Source organism: Psammomys obesus, unplaced genomic scaffold, assembly GCF_907164565.1.
Source record: "Psammomys obesus unplaced genomic scaffold, mPsaObe1.curated_primary_1811, whole genome shotgun sequence".
Lineage (NCBI taxonomy): Eukaryota > Metazoa > Chordata > Mammalia > Rodentia > Muridae > Psammomys > Psammomys obesus.
In genome coordinates, this window is record NW_026593286.1 from 30,965,693 (window position 1) to 30,986,334 (window position 20,642).

At 44.8% G+C, this 20,642-nt stretch overlaps 1 protein-coding gene across 3 annotated transcripts; it reads left to right on the forward strand.

Moving 5' to 3' along the window:
* Window positions 1-1,250: 1,250 nt before the first annotated feature.
* Window positions 1,251-20,130, forward strand: Tmem237 (transmembrane protein 237). Of its 3 annotated transcripts, XM_055616975.1 has the most exons (13): window positions 1,254-1,327; window positions 3,144-3,175; window positions 3,792-3,802; window positions 5,952-6,008; window positions 7,605-7,742; window positions 10,726-10,843; window positions 11,568-11,725; window positions 13,698-13,821; window positions 14,078-14,269; window positions 15,504-15,577; window positions 16,219-16,309; window positions 17,315-17,436; window positions 19,464-20,130. In XM_055616975.1, exons 1-13 carry the CDS (start codon window positions 1,295-1,297, stop codon window positions 19,523-19,525), a joined length of 1,212 nt encoding a protein of 403 aa, XP_055472950.1. In that variant the 5' UTR covers window positions 1,254-1,294; the 3' UTR covers window positions 19,526-20,130. The 3 variants fall into 3 exon arrangements, with proteins under 3 accessions (XP_055472949.1, XP_055472948.1, XP_055472950.1); XM_055616973.1 differs by lacking the exon at window positions 3,792-3,802 and having other exon boundaries at window positions 1,253-1,413; XM_055616974.1 differs by lacking the exons at window positions 3,792-3,802; window positions 17,315-17,436; window positions 19,464-20,130 and adding an exon at window positions 16,396-17,282 and having other exon boundaries at window positions 1,251-1,413.
* Window positions 20,131-20,642: the final 512 nt, after the last annotated feature.

Here is a 20,642-nt window from a genome sequence, read left to right on the forward strand (position 1 = left end):
CAAAAAACAAACAAACAAATAAAAACAACAAACAACAGTATTTGATCCATTAGAACTGCAACTATCAAGTGATGCAGCTTATTGTATGGCTATAAATAGATTGTATGGAGCTATTTATTTGGCACTCAGGCAATTTTCCCACGGTTTCTCTATATGAACTCATGGTAGCAGTGTGAATAATGTTAAGTCTCTGAATGCGAGATTATTCATGTGAGAATTACAGATTTCATGTGCTTTGTAAGATTTAGCTTTTACAAACCTCTTCTAAATAAATCAGACAATAGCTAATGACAGAAACCGTATTTTACCTTGTGAAATATTGTCTTATTTCTGTTTATTTTTACAAAAGTGCCTAGTTGACCAACTCAGCAAGAATGGTTAACGCACACATCTAAAAAGGAAACCTATGACACTTATTTCCAAATCAGCAACAATGGACTAGTCCTGGGGGCCTGTATATGTGCAAACTCCAAAATGAGGGTGTTGTCTGTTCATCTTCTTTATGTCCACACTTGCTTTTTGAGAACCTGCTTTTCCAACTGTTCCCATTGAAGAAACTATCAGAACTGCACACATAAATTACACTCCCAGGCCAGCAGGGTGGCCGGGAATCTGGGATGAGCTGTAGGGCTCGCCCTCCAGGCAGCGCCCTGGCAGGCGGGAAGCACGCCTGGGGGTTGGGGGGCCTCACCAGGCTCCCCAAAGCCGCGCCTCCCTCCTCCCGTAGGTCCCGGGAGGCCTCAGGCTAGCCCTGCGGAAAAAGCACCACGAGGGTCGACTCGGGGCTCCCTGGAGGAGGGCCGTGGGGTGAGCGATGAGGGGCGCACGGCTCGAAGTGTAGGGCGCCCTAGCTTGCAGTGAGCACCGCCGAGCCGGGAGTGGGGGGTGCGGGGGGACAGTACCCCGACCAGGCGTCCAGTCCTACCCAAGATCCCCCGCCTTAGTCTGCGTTGCTAAGGCAACGCCTCCCGCCGGCTCCGGGCTGCCAGCGAAAGGAGGCTGTTTCCGGCGGGGAGTTTGGATCCGGATCTGGTGGGGCCGTGCCCATCCTCGCGCAAGCCGAGATGATCTCCCCGGAAGCTGTGGGTGAACCCCCTCCTCCCGACGCCGAGGCTTTCCCTTTAGGCTTAGTTTGAAGGCTCTCGGATGGGTCGCCCCAGAACCTCCCGCGCGAGGGGTGGCGGCGCTGCGGGCCCGGCAGCCCGGGAGGGGCGGTGCGATGACGCTCTGCGCCTGCGCCGGGGCGGGCGGGGCGGGTGCAGAGCCCTGAGCTCTGCCTCGGCCGCCGGAGACGATGGGGAAGAAGCAGGTGGTCGGCGAGCCTCAGGTACCATTGAGCTGCTGTGGCTTTCGCCTTCTGTTGAGCCGTCCTGGCTTCGAGGGGCTTAGAGTTGCGGTTTCTAGATGGGCGAGGTGGGTCAGGTTTTTTTTTTTTTTTGTTTTTTTTTTTTTTTTTTTTTTTTTTTTTGCGGGACTTTTGAATCCGCTTGCATCTTGTTTTCTAGTTGTCATTTTGACTGCTGGAGAGCATTGGGATATCCTTCAGGGTCCTGACTCTGTAGCTTTTTCGCGAATCTGTTTGAATGAATACAACAACGGATTGCGAAATGGGGCAAACGAGTGTCTAAAACGTAAGCCTTTGGAATCAGGGTCTTGTGTAAGCAGCATGAGGCACTTCAGACACTGAATTAACTTCTAGACACCGATGTTAGCATTCAGTTCTTTTCAAGATTTGTTTTATGAGTGTTTTGCCTGCGTCTGTGTGCACCACTTATGTGCCTGGTGGCCGCAGAAGCCAGAAGAGGCTGCCGGTTTTCCAGGAACTGGAATTACGGCTGTGAGCTGCTTGTGGGTGCTGGGAACTAAACCGAGGTCCTCTGCAAGAGCAACAAGTGCTGTTAATGGCTGGGCCATCTCTTCATTCTAATATGAGAGATTTCAGAAAGCTTCTTAACTAATGCTCCCAGAACTTGCAAGCAGGACTTCTTACTCAGGTAGAGCAGTGTCAGTTATACCCCAGCCCCAAAACTTCTGCTCTAAAATGTTTTCTCCCTCCCTCCCTCCCTCCCTTCCTTCCATCCTTCCTTTCTCCTCCTTTTTTATTTATTTTACATATGAGCGCTCTATCTGCATGCGTGCCTGCATGCCAGAAGTGGGCATCAGACCCCCTTATAGATGGTTGTGAGCCACCATGTGGTTGCTGGGAATTGAACTCAGGACCTCTGGAAGAGCAGACAAAGCTCTTCTGCTGAGCCATCTCTCCAGCCCTTAAAATATGTTTTCTATTTCTAGTTAAGGTAAATTTTTAAAACAGCATGCTACTTTGTGGCATAAAACCTTAGCTGGCTTTATACTTAGTAAAACAAAACCCACATTCCTTCCCTTGCCCTGCAAGGCCCTAATTAATCTGGCTTCAGCCTTGCTGTCCTTTGTAACTGTGCTCCAGCCTTCTTGCCTTTTTTTTTTTTTTTTTTTAAGACCAGGCTGGCCTTGAACTCACAGAGATGAGCCTGCCTCTGTCTCCCTTAGTGCTGGGATTCCAGACAACCACTGTGACTGATGTTGTTGCTTTTTTTTTTTTTTTTTTACCTGGAGCCCCTGGTACCCAGTCTTTCTTGAAAACCTTAGCATTTGCTCCTCGTTGCCTGTGATTTTGGCTCGAATGACCTCAGAGAGACTTTCCCTAAGTTGCAGCTTTCATTCCTTGTATATAGATATGATAAAGTATCTATGCACATATATGGTATGGCCTAGTTTTTTATGCATATGTAACATTATCTTCCAATACTCAGCCACTAATGGAAGTTCTGTAAAGGGAGGTGAGCTCTATTTTGATCCTATTCTGAATGCTTTTAATAGGCCAGATTGGTGGGCTGAAATGTAAAAAGAAAAGAAGTTTACATGGGATGTAGAAATGAAAGAACAGATCTAAACTCAGGAGTAAACTCAGTTTACATCACCACCTCCCAGGTGTCACTGATAAACAATTTTCAAAAGATTTGACGATAATTACTGATCCATTTAATTTTGTCACACCCGAACAATGAGCTTTAAAAGAGCAGCTTTGTGGTACTTGAGGTAAATGAAGGTAAGATGCACCAAGCTTTTATTTATGAGATTTTTTGTTTCTCCCTCCCCCATAGCTTCCTCCACGAGCCCTTCCGCCTGTGCCAAGGTAAAAATAATTTACAGCCGTTTCATTATTGAAGTTTAAAAATGTAAAAAAAGTGGAAAAATTGAATAGTATGGTTCAAAAAATGTAATGCTTCGGGGGCGGGGGGGGGAACCTTCCTGGAATTTTTAGGAAAAGTCTTCCTAAAAATTTAGAGGCAAAAATTAAATTTGAGTCATGAGAGTAATTGTTATAAGTAATTAGCTAGAAAAGCCTTAGTCCAGCATGCTAGAATAACGAATCTGTTCTGAATGTGCTAGTGTCCTGTTTACCAGACTTCTCCCGAGCCCCTGGTGCTTGTGAGGATAGTTCCGTCAGAGCCTAAGCTGATTACCACCAGACAAAGATGAGTTCTTAATCTGCTTAGTCCCTTTAATTAACAGACAGTAGGGAATATATATTTGTGCCTTCCAGATATTATTTAGCAGTGCTATTAAACAACATACTACTTACAGATAATAAGTTAGTTTATAAACCAGCAGACAGGGATGTGAGAGCTAGTTTTATTTTTCAGGTTGTAACAACGTAAGTCAATATTCAATCAAACAATAAAGTAGATGTCTAATTAAACTTCTTTCTTTCTGTCCTGCTGATTACATTTGATTGGGCTCATGTGAAGTGCTATTCAAGGTGAGTGAGTTTACCCTGATGTAAAGGATCCTGAATGTAGTATTTGGTGTTCTAAAAAAAGCATGAAAATAAGGGTAGTGGTGTGTACTTCCGTTGGGAAGGCAGAGACAGGGGGACTGAGCTTGAGGCCTGCCTAGACTGCCTAGGAGGAAATGTGGAACCTGGGGACAGTGGCAGACACCTATAGTCCCCACTTATGGGCTGAGGGAGGAGAGCCGCTTGAGCCCAGGAGAAGGTCAGCATGGGCAGCAGTCAAACCTGGCCTCATTGTTATTATTATTTGATTTGCTTCCTTAGTTCTACTGAGAACTGGATGTGATGCTATAAAATTACAGTGCCTGCTTGTTACCACAGTGTCCTGTGACTGCTATTTTAAAGTGATGTCTGATCTACAGTAACAGATGCTCTTTGCAGTCCCAAAGTGTACCCCTTGGCTTGCTCATAGCTCTGTGATAGACTGTACATTTTCTCCTTTAGTCAGGGTAGGCAGCTAACAACTCCAAAATTTTTATTCACTCAATATCTTGCAAGTCTGTTAGAAATAACACAAGGTCGGACCACCAGGATGGCTTAGTGTTGAAGGCACCTGCTGCTAAGCCGAAAACCCGAGCTTGAGTCTCAGAACCCACACGGAAGAGGAAAGAGCTGACTCCTGCAACTTGTCCTCTGACATCTGCATATAAGCTGTGGTGTGCACATTTCTATGCATGTAGGAGCATATGTGTGTGTACGCATACATGGGCGCGCGCACACACACACACACACACACACACACACACACACACAAATATAAATGTTAGGTTTTTTCTTTGAACTAAAAAACCAGGGGCTGGAGAGATGGCTCAGAGGATAAGAGCGCTGGCTTCTTCTCCTAGAGGTCCTGAGTTCAATTCCTAGCAACCACATGGTGGCTCACAACCATCTATAGTGAGATCTGGTGCCCTCTTCTGCCCTACAGGCACACATGCAGGCAGAATATTGTATAAATAATAAATAAATCTTAAAAAAAAAAAAAAAAAAACAAAACCCAACTAGGTTAATTGCAAAGTTCGCTGGGCAGCAGTCCAGAGCAGCTGCTTTTGTTAATGATGTTGTGAGACCGAGTCTGCTTTTGTCCCATGGTTCTGACATTCTAAGACAAAGCTTCCTGCTTTGACATGCAGCTGGCACATATGTGACACCTGTCCCTTCTCCCATTCAAGTACTGACAGGGCTACACCCTGCTTAGGTCCTGATGTCAACAAGATCAGGTACCTTCAGTGCTACAGACAGACACACAAACCGTCTGTCTGTTCAGCCGCCTGGCCAGAACCAATCTAGACTGTACCTCAGTCCAGGGGCTAGAGACTGTATGGGACCACTTTGAGACAGGGTTTCTCTGGGTAGCCCTGTTTCTCCTGGACTTGCTTTGTAGACCAGGGTGGCCTCAAACTCACAGATATCCACCTGCCTCTGCCTCCCAAGTGCTGGGATTAAAGGCCTGTGCCACCACGCCTGGCTAGATGGACATTTCTTTATTTCTTTTATTTTTTTAATACTGTATTATTTCATATGTATGAGTATTTTGCCTTCATCCATGTCTGTGTGCCACTTGTGTTCCTGGAGGCCAGAAGAGGGCATCAGATCTCCTTGAGCTGGAATTACAGATGGTTGCGAGCCACCATCTGGATGCCCGGAATGGAATTAACTTAGGCCGTCTGGAAGAACAGTCAGTGCACTTAACCATTGACAGTCTCTCCAGAACCCTTACTATCTTTTTTTTTTTTAAATAATTTATTTAATTTTATTTTATGTGCATTGGTGTGAGGTCCCTTGGAACTGAAGGTACGGACAGTTGTGAGCTGCCATGTGGGTGCTGGGAATTGAACCTGAGTTCTTTGGGAAAAGGCAGTGTTCTTAACCACTGAGCCATCTTTGCAGCCTCCAAGGTAGACATTTCTTGAGGCCACTTTCTAAGTCACAGTTGTAAACAGCACTGAGCAGCAGGATGCTGCTGGCACCACAGTGTCAGTTGGCCCTGTCAGTTTCTTACCTTTCCTCCCCTCATATGTAAACATTGGTTGGCTCCAGAGAAGGGAGGGAAGAGTCTTCCTCAACAGAAGTCTGTTCCGGCTGATTCTCTGCCTTTGTTGTTCTTTCTGTTTTATAGATGATATTCCACTTAGTCATCCTAAGAAAAAGAAATCCAGAACAAAAAGCACACTAGGTAAGGCGGTCTGTGTTAGGGGAGGTCATGGGTTTTCCTGGGACCTTAAGGATGGTCAGCATCACAAAGTACAGAGAGCGAAGGTGCTGGGCCGCCAGATCACTAATATGTTGGGGCAGGGGTCAAGGCTATGGGTAGCCTGGAGACCAGTTAGCTATGTTCACAGAATAAAGCACTGTGCCACCTACGCTTCGCGGTCACAATGTTGTCAGGTTTCCTGGGTCTGGTCCCTAGATAACGTAGGTAGTTTGAAGCTCCACTTGGTTCTAGATCCTTGAGCACAATACTAGATTTAGAAAGTTAAGGGATTTTTAACTCTCCCATTCTGTGTTAGAGCAAGACCCTGAAGGCAGGGCCGCATCGCCCATTCAAGCTTTAATAACAAGCAGGCCCATGAAGCCCTTTTCCCAGAGCTGCCTAACTGGTAGTCCTGCAGGGTCTGGTAGTAACTCAGACTCAGCACACGTAGAATTCATCGCCCCCAGCAGGCAGTTTTTGGTTTTCACCATTTTCCTAGTGGGCCTGAAACCTCAAGCGTCACCCTTAGTTGGTATCTTAACTTCACTCTTTATTATGGCTTTTTTGTTTTGTTTTCTTGTATAAAAGGAACCATTCTATAAGTACTGGCTTTTTATAGAGCTTTCTAGGCATCCTGAAGCGGTGACTTTGTAGTATTATAATGTTAGTTAATCTTTATATTACTGTAATTATTCTACTTAAAGATTTCAGCCAGAGACTGTTGTAGTTCTGCGTACGGTAGTGGGTGTTGGGGCAAGTGTACCAAGGGTGGCCAGCAGTGGGAGGATTTGTGCTGTTGACTATATGGGCTCTGCTAACTTGCCTGCAAGGACGTTTCTGTCATTTTCTGCTATCATAAAGCATTGGAGCATCACCTTCTCTAAATCCCTCATGAAACAGAACAATGTCAGCCATTAATTCAGTAGTTTATTTTCAATTTGCATTTCTCAGCCATAGGAGAACCCAGCCCCGCTCTCCCCATGCTATGCAAATGACCTCTGCCCCCACATCTCAAGCCCAGAGTTGACCTTCCCTAAATACTAGTGAGGCTAAGAATAGTCTCCCCCTTTTTTTTTTTTTTTTTTAGCATATTTTTAGTTTTTGTAGGCAGAAGAAGGTAGTCAAGAATGATTCAAATTTTCTAAAGATGTTGAAATTTGGTTAAAAGGTTTCATTAGGGGAAAAGTTGAGACTCCTGAATGACCCAAGTTATTAATTCATGATGACTTCATCACAGGCTAACTTACTAGTGAAGGAATGAGCTGTGGAGGCTGATACAGGCCTTCGGGCAGGGACAAGAGTGCTGTCTGCATCAGTTTAATTTGTTTGAACCTTTGAAAGCTCGGAATGCTCCGAAGCAGTTTCTCCTCCTCTCCCCTCTTCCTCAGCTTTTCTCTTCCCGTGTTTATTTCTTTTCCACCATAAAGCCCGAAGTTAGAGGTGAGGAGGCACAATGTCATTATCGAGGTACGGTTCAGGAAAGAGAAGGTGTTGATATGCAGAGAGCATCGTGGGTCTCTTTGTCCCATCTTTCTAACTCTGCTCGGGTTGACACCTTCATCTGCTGTCTTCCCGCAGCTACGTCTTCTTCGGAAGGCCTTGCTGAGCCTGCTGCTAACAGGTGGTCTGAGAGCAGTGAGCCTCCCGCTGTGGAACCCAAAGCCTACCCAGAAGCTCCTGTTCAAAGGAGACAGAAGAAGATAAGACCACCTCCCGGTATGTGGGGAAACCAAGATGGGGGCAGAGGATGGGATTTCGGACCTTATTTCTGTAGATGGGTTCTTGCTTTCTTCCTTAAAATACCCATCGCTTCAATGCCAATGACGCAGACCCCTTTTCAGGTCTCTTTGGTGATGTATATGTAGGATATGAGAGAAGAAATAAAAATAAAAAATCAAAAATCAGGCCTAAGACAGAAAGCTCCGATCTCGGTGCACTAAGAATTTACTAAATCAATGGCCATTTCAGGTTAATAGAAATAAGATGAATTCTGTACTAACAATGATCTAATAAAGCAACAGTCACTATTTACTGCTTATCTGTCACTCAGGCAGTGCTCTCAGTGTAAACAAAAATGTGTGTGTGTGCACGCGCGCTCCTATCAAGTTGGCAATGCTATTTGATTTTTAAATTTGAAACTGTTGTGTTTAGTTGAGCAAGTACATACTTGTAATCCCAGCACTTACAGGCTGCAGGAGGGAGGAGCTTTGCAAGGGTTAGGACATCTACATAATGAGTTCCAGGCCTGAGTGACAAAGCAAGAGCTTGTCTTGAAAAAGACTACAGTAAAAAAAAAAAATCCCATGCTAATGGGAACGGGCACACCCATACCAGGATAGGAGCATACATCGCCTCGGCCTGTCCAGATGTCTAAGGCGAGAAGCAGCTGTGATGCTTGATGCACTCCAAGGTAGAAATGGGTAACAACCCGAACGCTGTGATCCTGGCTGCACAGTCACAATGTATGTAAACAAGTGTGAAGCGAGTACTGGTTGGGAGGATAGGTCAGGTGAGCTAGTGTCCTGGGAAGCCGTCTACCCAGCATCGTTGACCCAGCAACAAAGCTTATGAATCGGTATGCACTGGAAGGATGTCGCTTTTATAAGAACACACTTTAGTAACTTCCTGTGCTTGCTGTAACGCATTACCATAACCTGGGAGACGTCAAACAACCATCATTTATTTCTTCATGGTTCTAAAGGATAGAAGTTCAAAATCAAGGAGTCCACAAGCCCAGGCTTCCTCCAGACGCTCTAGGGGATGCCTTCCCTGCCCCTTGAACTCCCGGCGGTGACTGTGGATGCATAATACCATCTCCCATCTCCCTGCCATCTCCCATTCTTCTCATTTTGTCTGTTTCCCCAATTCTCTTCATGTAAGACAGCAGTCATTGGATTTAGGGTCCATCCTCACCCAGCATGACCCTGTCTTAACTTCTTTATGTCCACAAATACTCTATTTACAAATAAAGTTTTCAGGTTCTCAGATTTATGACTTGCCTATGTGACGGCACATGCCTGTCTTCTCAACACTTTCGAGGCTGATGCAGAAGGACCATGAATTCCAGGTCACTGTGGGCTAAGAAGTGAGACCCTGTCTCAAAAAGACAAAACACAAAAGAAGAGAAAAACCTAACCAGCAAAAAGTCCAAATCAAAAAACAAGGCACCAAGGAGAATCAGACCAAAGGAAGTTTGGGCTGTGGGCAACCTGTCACCGCCATTCTGAAATGCACTCAGCCCTTCGCATTTAGCCCAGGTTTTAGTTTTGTTTTCTTGTTTGTTTGTTTTAATTTTATTTTCTTCTGAGACAGGGTCTTGTGTAACCCAGACTAACCTCTGATGGGTAGCTGAACTTCCAGCCCTCCTTCCCCACCACCTCCCGGCTGCTGGATTACAGCGCCCACACCTGCCCTTTGCAGTGCTGGGGACTGAACCCAGGGCCTTGTGCATGCTAGCAAGCACTCTGGCAGCTGAGCTCCATCCGTAGCCACAACTTCTGAAGGTTTTACAGCTCCGGTTCTTGTGGTTTACCCAGAATGACCACTGTGTACTGTTCTATCTATATTGGCTCTCTAGTCAGGCTGTATTTCACCAAAGTGGAATTTGAGGTGTTGAGCCTGTCTTGGGGAGCTGGTATTATCAGACGGGAAGCATGGCTAGTGGTTAGATGGCTGTGTTGTTGACCTGTTTGAACTTGATGGCTGCCAGGGTCCGTGTGCTCTGAGAAAACCTGCTTGCTGTGTTTTGGCCTGTTTGGGAGACCTGGATGATAAACAGTTCCCAGAGTCACACCAGGCTGTACTAACCGGTAGGGGCGGCTCACTGCGCCTTTGTCCACGTGCTGTAGTTTATGAACACCCGCCTCCCTCCTGGGACTCCGGGAGTTCGGTAAGTGTAAGTGTGTGACTAGCTGTCAGGTAAACCCTGGGGCTTTCTAATGAGCTTCCCGCACAAGTCTCTCGAGTTGCCATAACTTGGTGCTGGAATAACAGGCATCCGGTTCGGCTCTGCTGATGGAGGACTGTCGGGCGCTGGACCCGAGTCACCTGGGTCTGCTCTGTCCACTTTTTCCTTTTGCTGATTTTGCTTTTGTTCTTTCACGGTAATAACCTGTAACCGTGAGTACAGAGACTTCTGAGTGGTGTGCAACCTGCCCGAGAGGTGCCAAACCTGGAGCTACCCCAAATCTGGAGATTAGTGTTTTGTTTGGTTTCATTTTGTTGGGGCAGGGTCTCACTGCGTGGCCCTGGCCAGCCTGGAGTTTTACTATGTAGTCCAGGCTGGCCTCAGATTCACAAAGATCTGCCTATCTCTGCCTCTGAGTGCTAGGATTAAAAGAAGGCACTGCCACACTGGCCAAGTTTTTCAGTTAAAAATTTTTACTCTTCTATACTTTAAATATATAATTTCAAGTTTTCAAGTCACCCAATATGGAAAAAATTAAAAAAAAAAATCCTAGCTAGGCATGTTGGCATACATCTTTAGCAGAGAGTTCTCTGAGTTTAAGGTTAACCTGGTCTACATAGCAAGTTACAGGGCAGCTAAGGCTACATAGTGAAACCCTGTCTCCACCAGCTACACTGCCCTTAGTAGAAAATAATCGACCAAATTAAAATCTTAAGGTTATCCTGTATAATACAAAAGCTGTGTATTGTTTTTCTTTCTGCCGTGTGGTCGTGGGACACATCTTATTTTCAGAGCCGGAGACTTCTTTCACTGAAAAGCCACCTGGTCCATCCTTACTGCGGAATGAAAATGGCATCGATGTGGAGCCTCGTGAGGAGGCGGTCCTTCCGAAACCTCGAAGAAAGGCAAAGTAATAGTTTATTCACTGTTCGAGCCCCTCCTTGGAGCCAGGGCTGGTGTTTCATATAGAGATCCCAAAGAGTAGCTCCTCGCTGGGGCTTAGCAAACGCTATGTCTGTGTGTGTCAGGACAAGTTACGTTACAGAAATGAGCTGATGTGATGAGGAATTTGAAAAGAATAACACTAAAAAAAACCCAAAGAATAGTGTGTAGAAATAGCATAAGGACTCATCTCTAAAAAAGCACAAGACAGTATTTTCATAGAAGTTGCAAAATGTGAGGTAAAGATTAATAATTAAAGATAAGCTACTATGACTCATTTTTTCATGTTAATGGAAGTTAAATTGAGGCATTTTACAATAAGCATAACCACTGTGTTTTAACATAGAAGATTAAATTCATATAAAATACAATGGTATACTTTAAAAATATGCTGGAAGTTATATAACATTAATGTGTATACTTTGCGTCTGCAAACAATAAGCAGGTACATTTGTAATTTTATGATTTTATGTCAGGAGAAATCTAGCCCAGTCAGTGACTGTTTCCTAGATGAGAAAACCGAGTTCCACAGAGATGTGGGCAGTTACTAACAAATCTATTTGAGTAAACAGCATTTTTTGTTTTCACTCCAAGTTCAGGACTCTTTCCATTATATTCAGTGGGAATTTCTTACGTGGGTCTTTAAAAATTCAAGCATTACCTATTTTCTTAAAGATTGCCCCTGATTTCAGGAGAACCCAGCCAGCGGAACTGCAGTATGTGAATGAGCTGGGAGTAGAAGATGAAGACATAGTGACAGAGGAGCAAAGCGCCCTGGAACAGCAGTCTAGGTTCACGGCGCCCACTGGCATTAGCCAGCCTGTTGGCAAAATATTCGTGGAAAAAAGCCGTGAGTAGTTTCTTGTTTTGGATTTCAGTTGCGCTAAATACTATACATGGATCTCTTTAATCTGGTGATTATAGTTCTGATGACCTGAATGAAGGAAATAATAAAAATTAGTAATGAAAATTGACACCCCAAACTAATCACTACACTATTTTTCCCCACTGGATTTTATTGATTGAAAATATATTTTTTCCATATATTATATTCTTATTTCAGTTTCCCCTTACCCAGCTTAGGTGTTAACCTGAAGTAACAGCATCTCGCTCCTTCGAGACAGGATCTCTCACTGGGCTGGAGCTCACCAAGCGAGGCCAGCTGGTCATTAGGCCCCAGCAACTGTGCCTCAGAATGCTGGGGTTCATTCCAGGCATGGCCGCCTGCCCAGCAATTTTAGGTAGGCTCTCGGGATCAAAGTCTGGCCTTTGTGCTCGCAAGGCAAGCATTTTGCTAACTGGGCCATCCCTCATCCCCTCTTTTTTAGAGCGGTGTGACCTAGTCATTTTTATTCTGTTTCCTTCATTTGAGTAACTGATAAAGGCGTGCATGGTTCTGTTAACTATCCAATAAAAAAAAATTTTTTTTTTGAGAAAATTATTCTTTCATCTCTCAAAATATCTGAGCAGTGGGTTCTGTGAGGGTAATGGGGATGGAGTCTTGTCTGCTTCTTGATCTGTTTCTGGGTTGCAGCTCCTAAAGAAGAACCCCCTAGCCATAGTGCAGGTGTGACACCCCCACTCCACTCCCGCACCTCAGAACCTTATGAAGTACCCCACTTCCCTCCTGCCGGTTCAGAAAGCTGTGCCCCACACCCCGACATCTTTCCCAAGAGTCCTAAAGAAAGTTTCAAATAATAGCTTGCCTCGATAGTGTAAACATATTACATTTTTAAGAAATGATTTCTTCTTAAAAACCTATTTTTTATTTTATGTGTGCAAGTGTTTTGCTGAAGTGTACTGCACGTGTGTCTCATGCCTGCAAAGGTCAGAAGAGGGCATGTAGCCCTTAGAGCTGGAGGCTCAGCGGCTGCACACCACTGTGTAGGTGCCGGGGACTGAACCCATGGCCTCTGTAAGCGCGGCAAGTGCTCTCAACCTCCGAGCCATTCCTCCAGGCCCCAGCGTTCCAGTGTTAATGTTCCCCAAGTCTCTACAGTACTTCCAGGTCATGCTAGAGGCTTTGACATCTAATTCTGAGTTGGAAGTTTATTGTTGTATTTTATTAAATACAGTTAACGTATTAAATATACTTGATTCGTAAAATCGTTATTTTGACATTGGCTTTGGGTTGAGAAGAAAGCTAATTCACATTATATTTTTTAAAGATGAAGAAATGATATGTCTGAGCAGCCAAAGGTGAAAGAAAAGGAAAAAAGTTACAGTCAAGGCTAATTTTTAGATTACAAAAATTATCAAATGTCAACCTTAGTTTCAGCCCTCCTTTTAATTTTTTAAGCATGGGTGCTTGTGCAGGAAGCCTGTGAGGTCAGGACAAACTCTGTGGATGTGGTTCTGCCCCTCTGCCTCTGTGTGGATCTAGTGGCCACACTTAGGTCAGCTGGCTTGACCCGAGGCAGCATCTTTACCTCAGCAGCCACCTCTCAGGCTCCTTTTTATCCTGTTAAGAGTTTATTTCAATTAATTATATATGTTTGCGTCTGAATCTGTGTGTGGGTATGTGGGTGTGTGTGCAAGTGCCTGTGGAGGCCAGAGGGGCCAGATCCTCTGGACCTGGGTTTGCAGATGGGACCTGAACAGATCGTCCAGTGATGCCCCTGGACGATCACTCTTGCCTGCTGAGCCCTGCTGAGTGTCTTCAGCCCTGGCCTGCTCTTACAACAGAGCGCCACGGAGCCAGGCGGCCGGGACTCCAGTGCTGGTGGCACAGGCTCGCACTGTTAGGCTGGCCGAGCGCTTACCTGCACAGTGGGTTCTTCTTGCCAGTCATGAGTAACGTGCTCTCTGTTCTGCACTCCCAGGGAGATTTCAGGCAGCAGACCGTTCAGAGTTGATAAAGACCACAGAAAACATAGATGTGTCGATGGACACGAAGCCGTCCTGGACCACCCGAGATGTGGCACTTTCGGTACATCGAGCTTTCAGGTGGAGCCTTCTGTTGATGCTTATTAAGCAAATGTTAACCAGATTTCATTACTTAAGACAAAAGAAAAAAAAAAGTCTCGGCTATTCCATACTTTAGACAAAATTGAGGATTTAGCATGGCGTATAGATTTATTTTTGTAGACATTCCACATGTTCTCGTCATAATAGGTTAACGTTTGTTATATTTGAAGAGATTTTAAAATACCTTAGCTTTTCATTGAGCGACTGAGAGGAACTTCAGCCCTTCTCTTTGCAGGATGGTTGGTCTGTTTTCTCATGGCTTCCTGGCTGGCTGTGCTGTGTGGAATGTCGTTGTCATCTACGTTCTCGCGGGAGAGCAGCTGTCGAACCTCTCCAGCCTTGTGCAGCACTACAAGCCCTTGGCGTATCCGTGCCAGAGCCTGCTCTACCTGCTGTTGGCTCTGAGCACAGTCTCAGCATTTGACAGGTAAGGCTGTGTGGGCCCTCTGCCTTCCTGCAGGAAGAAACCGGCGAGCAAAACGTGTTACTAACCATGACTCTTCAAGACAGGACTGCAGCGTGGGAACGCTGTCATTTTAAAACCAGCCTTTGGGTTAGCACGGCCTTGTCTTAACTTCGCTGTGTGTGCAGAGATCCTGTTTCCAAATGAAGTCACCTTGTAAGTGCTATGGTTAGACCTTCAGCACTTATCCTGGGGAACACAAGTCAACCCATTTAAAAAATAAAAAGAAGTCAGTAGGCTGGAGAGATGGCTTAAAGATGGTGGGTAAAGATGCTGCTGGCGAGCCTGATGCCCTGAGTTCGCTACCCAGGACCCACAAGGTGGGAGGAGACAGCCAGCTCCTGATAGTTGTCCTCTCCCTGCACATGTGCACCCTAGCTTGAGGTGCGTGTGCGTGTGTGTGTGTGTGTGTGTGTGCGCGCGCGCGTGTGTGCATCCGTGTACCCACCTGACCACACAAGCTAAATAAAATCAGACACGTGCACAGAATCCTGCCTATGTATTGTTGTCGCAGTTTGCTTCTCTGTGTCTGCGATAAAGCACTGACCAAAACAGCGTGGGGAGGAAACGGCTTCGTTTACCACACATGTCCTAGCCCCTCTTCAGGGGAACCCACAGCAGGAGCTCAACAGGGCAGGAGCCTGGAGTCATGACCTGAAGCAGGGGCCGTGGAAGACCGCCCTTACTGGTTTACTGCCCATGGCCTTGCTCAGCCCCCTTTTTTAAAAACACAACCCAGCGCCACCTGCCCCAGGGACAGATTACCCACGGTGAGCTGGGCCCCTCCACATCCATTCTTAAACAGGAAGGTGCTCCCGTGGAGCTAGCCTACAGGCCAGTCCTCTGGAGTCATTTTCTCAGTGGAGGTTCCTCAGCTCCCAGACGACTAGGTCGCATTGACAAACACTAACCAGCACTGCAGTCTAAGAGTCTGACAGGAGGAGGAGGAAGCTAATGATTTTTGCAGATCAGGATTAAATTGTTTCTTCATGTGTTTTGATACCAAGTAGTCTTTGTGTTAGATATCTTCCGCGGCCTTTAAGGTAGACACTCTCGTGTTTAAGTTTAAACTTTAGCTCCTTAGAGACGGAAGGGACGGTGGCCCTGGCGGTGGGAGGCTAGAGGAGGGAAACCAGCAAGGGGAGTAAGGCTGGTTACCTTCGAGCTGCACGGTGACGCCGTTCACGTCTCATCCTAGGATTGACCTTGCTAAGACATCAGTAGCAATCCGGAACTTCTTAGCCCTGGAGCCAACAGCTTTAGCCTCTTTCCGTAAGTAATAGTTACCTAGATAACTGCTATAACTGAGGAGCGATTCTGTCATTTTGAATCAAGAAAAAGATTTTACAGAAGTTTTGTATTATTTCTTCATATAAACCATCAATGAAAAAAAAAATAAATTAAAAAAAAAACCCATCAATGAATTTGTAACTTAAAACATGGTAGGAGTGATTTTGATAGAGCTACATTTTTGTTTTTGTTTTGAGGCAGGATCTCTTACATAGCTCAGGCTGGCCTTGAACTTTCTGTGTGGTTGGGAATAGCCTTGAACTCCTCATCCTCTTTGCTCTCCCTTAAGAACTGGGATTTGCAAGGATGCATCGCCAGGCCTGATTTATAAGTGGTTCTCATTAGAGGATCATTTAAATGACTTTCGGAAGTTGAATTTCTATGTGAAGCCCTGGGTTTAATGACCTGCACCAAAAATAACAAGTAAAGTTGAATTTTTTGGCCTTTATTACTTATTTAGCTTTTGTGGCTTTCACTTGGCATTAGGCAGACATGGCTAATATACAGAAGTAATTCTGTATAATCATTCAGCAAGGTGTGCTTTATTTTGACCTGTAAGAGCCTGTCAGTTCAATATAAACAGGAGTTAAAATAATTAGTAATTTTACTTTTTTTCCCCTCAGTGTACTTTACTGCTCTAGTGCTATCTCTGAGTCAGCAAATGACAAGTGACAGAATCCACCTTTACACACCTTCCGTTAATGGGAGCCGCTGGTAAGAATTCATAGTAACATTAGCAGTTATGGTAACAGCAGCAGCGGGGGAGGGCTAATGATACCTTTCCACATTTTCATCCATAGATTAGAAGAGGCCACATTTCTGTTTATAATAAACCATGAGAAGAGAAGATCTTTTCTGTTGGCTAATGGAGAGTGACCTTCTTAGAGACTTCCTGTTGTTTTCCTGGTATGGGGGTTCAGGTAGCCCAAGCTCCTTATGTAGCTGAGGCTGGCTTTGAACTCCTGATCGTACTGTCTGTGCCTCCTCAGTGCTGTGATTATAAGCATGAGTCACCACACCTAGCTTATACCTGGGTTTTCATTTATTTATTTGCTTTTGAATGTTTTAATTACATTTTTATTTTTTATATTAATTACAGTGTATTCACTATACCTGGATTTTTAAATGGACTATTTTCTTTTCAAAAAAAGGTTTTTTTAACTCTTCAAGTCATTGTGTAATGGATTGGAGGTGTGCTCTATGTCTTTACCCCAGGCAGAGAGCCAAATACCACACTGTGGTAGAGAACAGAGCCTAAGAAAGGAGTTAGTAGTGCTGGGAAGAGAGTAAGGGAGAACCAGCATTTGCAGATGAGCTGCTGGGTTGACCAGATGGCTGAAAGTCCAGTTTAAGTGAATGACAGTTTCTTTTGAGAGGGAATAGAGGTAGGCTAAGAGAGAAGGATGATTATCAGTTGAAGAATATTACTGTGATGTTGTAAAAGAACTTGCTGGGACTCTTGAGGGGAACACCTGACTGTCATTACACTGGCGTAGAGAGGTCTCTTCAGAGTGCACACGGCTTCCAGCCCTGCAGGCACGTGTCGGGTTTCTTCTGTGCTGTTTGCTTGTTTTAGGAGGATCACACCTTATTTCCTACTTGGTATGAAATAGTGCTCTCCCTCTAGGAGAGGACTACTTTTGAAAAGTTTATAAAATAGTTACGTTTGGACATGGGAGCAAAAATGAAGGCCTTTCTAACGAGCGCTTCTCTGTCTAGGGCAGCAGAAATTGAGGAAGAGACTCTCATGCCGTGGATCATAGTGAACTTGGTGGTGGCCCTTCTGGTTGGATTATCCTGGCTTTTTCTGTCTTACAGGCCAGGCGTGGATCTCAGTGAAGGTATCAAGCTAAAAAACAATACAAGTATCCCGCAGTCTCTCTCATGATTAGTCTTCCAGTAATAGTTTCATAACAAACACATTTAAAATCAAATTATCAGAAGGACAGTGAGAATAACAATGTCTCAGAGTGTCAGAAGAAACAGGGGCCTGGACAGTTGAAGCCTGGCAACACTGAACGAGGGTCCTTATCCTTCCCGAAGCTGTGCCTTCTAGGGATGCTCAGGTTGCTAAGGCTCTGCTGTCATCGTGCTCAGTGGTCTTCACATGATGATGCCCTGCTCCATCAGCGTGGCCTGTCACACACGGGAGTCAGTGACTCTCATCTCGTTGGCACAGACCCTGTCTCCTTGCCTAACGGCGCTTTCTTGTTTCACCTTCAATGTGCCCCTCGAAGTCTCTAATCTCTGGACCCAAGGCTCTTTCCAGAACACCAAAAGAAGAAAACTCCCATTAGCACGCAGCTAGCTCATCAGCAAGTGCTCTAGGAATGCTTGGAATTTTAGCATAGACTGTCCTCCCTTGACAGGGCTCCCACATTTCCGTCCATTCACACATGAGCACTGTAGTTCTGTCAGCTTCACCGCTCTCTTCCCCTCTAACTCCTCTCAATTCCCTCCTTCCAAATTCGTGACCTTTCGTCTATAATTTTTTGTTACATTATAGATGTAAATATGCATATATGAGCTTGTACATAAATATACAGCCCGTTTGTCCCCGTTGTGTTTTCCGTATGCACGTTACTATATTATAGCAAACCAAAATGTAATTTCGTCATTTCACTCAGGAATTTTCACTCAGGAGTGAAATATTTCACTCAGGAATGTACCTTTGCGCATTGTGATTCTCATGTTGTTCCACTAAACATCCTGCCGCTCCCTCCAGTTTGCTGTATATTGGGCTTTGGGCCTGGGTAGCTGGTCAGTTGTCCACAGACTTGTTATGCAGACTCGAGGCTCTGCCTTTAGATCTCCAGTACCCGGGGAAAAGCCAGGCACAGGGCTGTGCACCTGTATTGCAGCACAGGGAGGCAGAGGCAGGTGGTCCCTCAGCTCATGGCAGCCGGCCAGCCGGACTGATGAGGTCCCGGCTCAGAGAGAGACTCCGGCTCAAAAACAACGTGGTGAAGGAGAGAGGGCAACAGCTGATGTCAGCCTCTGGCATGTGTACACGTGTGTGCACGCACTCATGGGTACATGTGCATACTACACACCTAGTCATACACAAACAGGTTGCCCTTTATGCACTTTGCTGGTTTTTTTTTTTTCATGAAGTACAGTTTTTGAACATTCAAAGAATTTTTTAATCTAATAACCAGAGGATTTTGTTTTCTGTATTTTCAAGATTTAATTTTTTGTATATTTCTTCACATTTTAATAATAAATTCTATTGCTGTGCAGAATAATAGTGTAGTGATTACAGTTCCTCCTGACGGCACTGTGTGTTGTTGCTGGGACTGACACTGTTTCCGGCTGCCTTGTGCAGGGTTCAGTCTCAGTGGCAGCGTGTATGGTGAATAGCAAGAATTCCAGAAACCTGCCGTCTCTTAAGGATGGTAATTTTAAAAGTGAAAACAAAATGAGGACAACACGTAGCGCGTTGGGTCTTTAGGGGATGAAGTAGGATAGGCTAGCAGAAGTGCTGTAAGGAGACACCTAGTGTCTGTTCTGAAACCCCCGCTTCTCTCCTTCACTGTAAATTACCTGATCCCTACAGAACTAAGCCTCTTAGCTCTTTATTGACCCTAAGTGACTTAATTTTCTTGGTAAGATGTGTTATGTTGTTTTTATTTTGTGTAGTTTATCTTAAGAGGTTTATAATAAATTTAAAACTTGACCTTTTAAAATTACAAAACATGCACACTCGCTGTTAGCTTCGCTTTTAGATTAAAAACTCCCTGAATAATTCATCCTTGTGCTTGAGTACTATACATAAATCAGGATTTCAGCAGACTCTGACTAAGCTGAAAAACTGTTCTGAGGAGCTGGAAAAGTGTTTTAAGCATGATATGTTCGTTTTGTTCTCCAGAGCTAATGTTCTTTTCTGATGTGGACGAATACTCTGAAAAGAGAATCCAAGCACCTTCATAGTGCCGACCCCTTCACCACAGTGAAGGCCTCCAAGACCCCAAGAGAGAGCCTCAGTAACCACCTGCATTTCCCTACTCTTGTTTTTAAGTGTATTTTTATAAGATATGTGTATGTGTATTTATAATTGAGCTTTTGTTATATAATACTGAAATGCTTCTGGAGATTATGAAAAATGTTTAAATTATATCTTTATACTTAACATTACTTTCCATATTACTATCCCTTTAGTGATACAGGAGATAATGGGCTAAAAAAAGGCAGGTGAATGTTTTTGTTTCCTGTTCTCACAGATTTGCTATATTCATGATCATTATCAAAAAAGTGCCAACGTAGAAAAGCCCTAACTTCAGCATCATAAAATAATATACATCACGTTTAAGTGTAAATTTAGAGACTAGGGTAGAAGGGAAAATGCCTTCATTTCATATTTTTGACATTTTACTGAGCACACTGCAGTATCTGATGTGTGTTTTCTGAATCTGCCCAGGGTTGTGCATCATGTAATAATTATGTTGTCATTTGAATTGAAAGATGCTTTACTTTGTGGATAATAAAACAAATGTATCTCTTTGAAAAGCTTTATAAACAGAAGATTTTTCCTTAAATATGTGCCCGTTGTTGTATCTGGTCGCACATCAGAATCATGTAGGGAGCTCTGGAAACCATCTGTGACAGCCAGGAGTGGTGCTGTGTGCCTAGAGCCAGCACTTGGGAGGTGGAGGCAGGAGAAGCAGTTCAGCGCCACCCAACCTCAGCTATTCAGCAAGCTCCGGTCCAGCCTGGGCTACATAAAAGCCCATTTCAGACACCAGAAGCAGCACCAACAAACTCAAACATAGCAAAAGAGACACTGGGCCATGAAGGCCAGCTCAGGCTTGTGGTTTGGGGCTAACCTCTGCAGGGTCTCTCGCCACCCTGCCTTTTTACAGGTGATGGATTTAAACCTAGGGTTTAAATAGGCCAGGGCCCTATCACTGAGCCACACCCTTAGTCTTTCTGTTCTGTTTGTTTGCTGAGAAAGGCCTTGCCTTGTATCCCTGACTGACCTCAAACTCCTGATCCTCCTTCGCCAGCCTCTTGAGTGGTGAGATTGCGGGGTCCTGGTTCTTCCTATGAG

Coding starts and splice junctions, on each gene's coding strand:
- Tmem237 (XM_055616973.1), top strand. CDS start 1,295: ATGGGGAAGAAGCAGGTGGTCGGCGAGCCTCAGGTACCATTGAGCTGC. Junction 1,414..3,143: donor GCGGTTTCTAGATGGGCGAG/GTGGGTCAGGTT, acceptor CCTCCCCCATAG/CTTCCTCCACGAGCCCTTCC. Junction 11,726..13,697: donor AATATTCGTGGAAAAAAGCC/GTGAGTAGTTTC, acceptor CTGCACTCCCAG/GGAGATTTCAGGCAGCAGAC.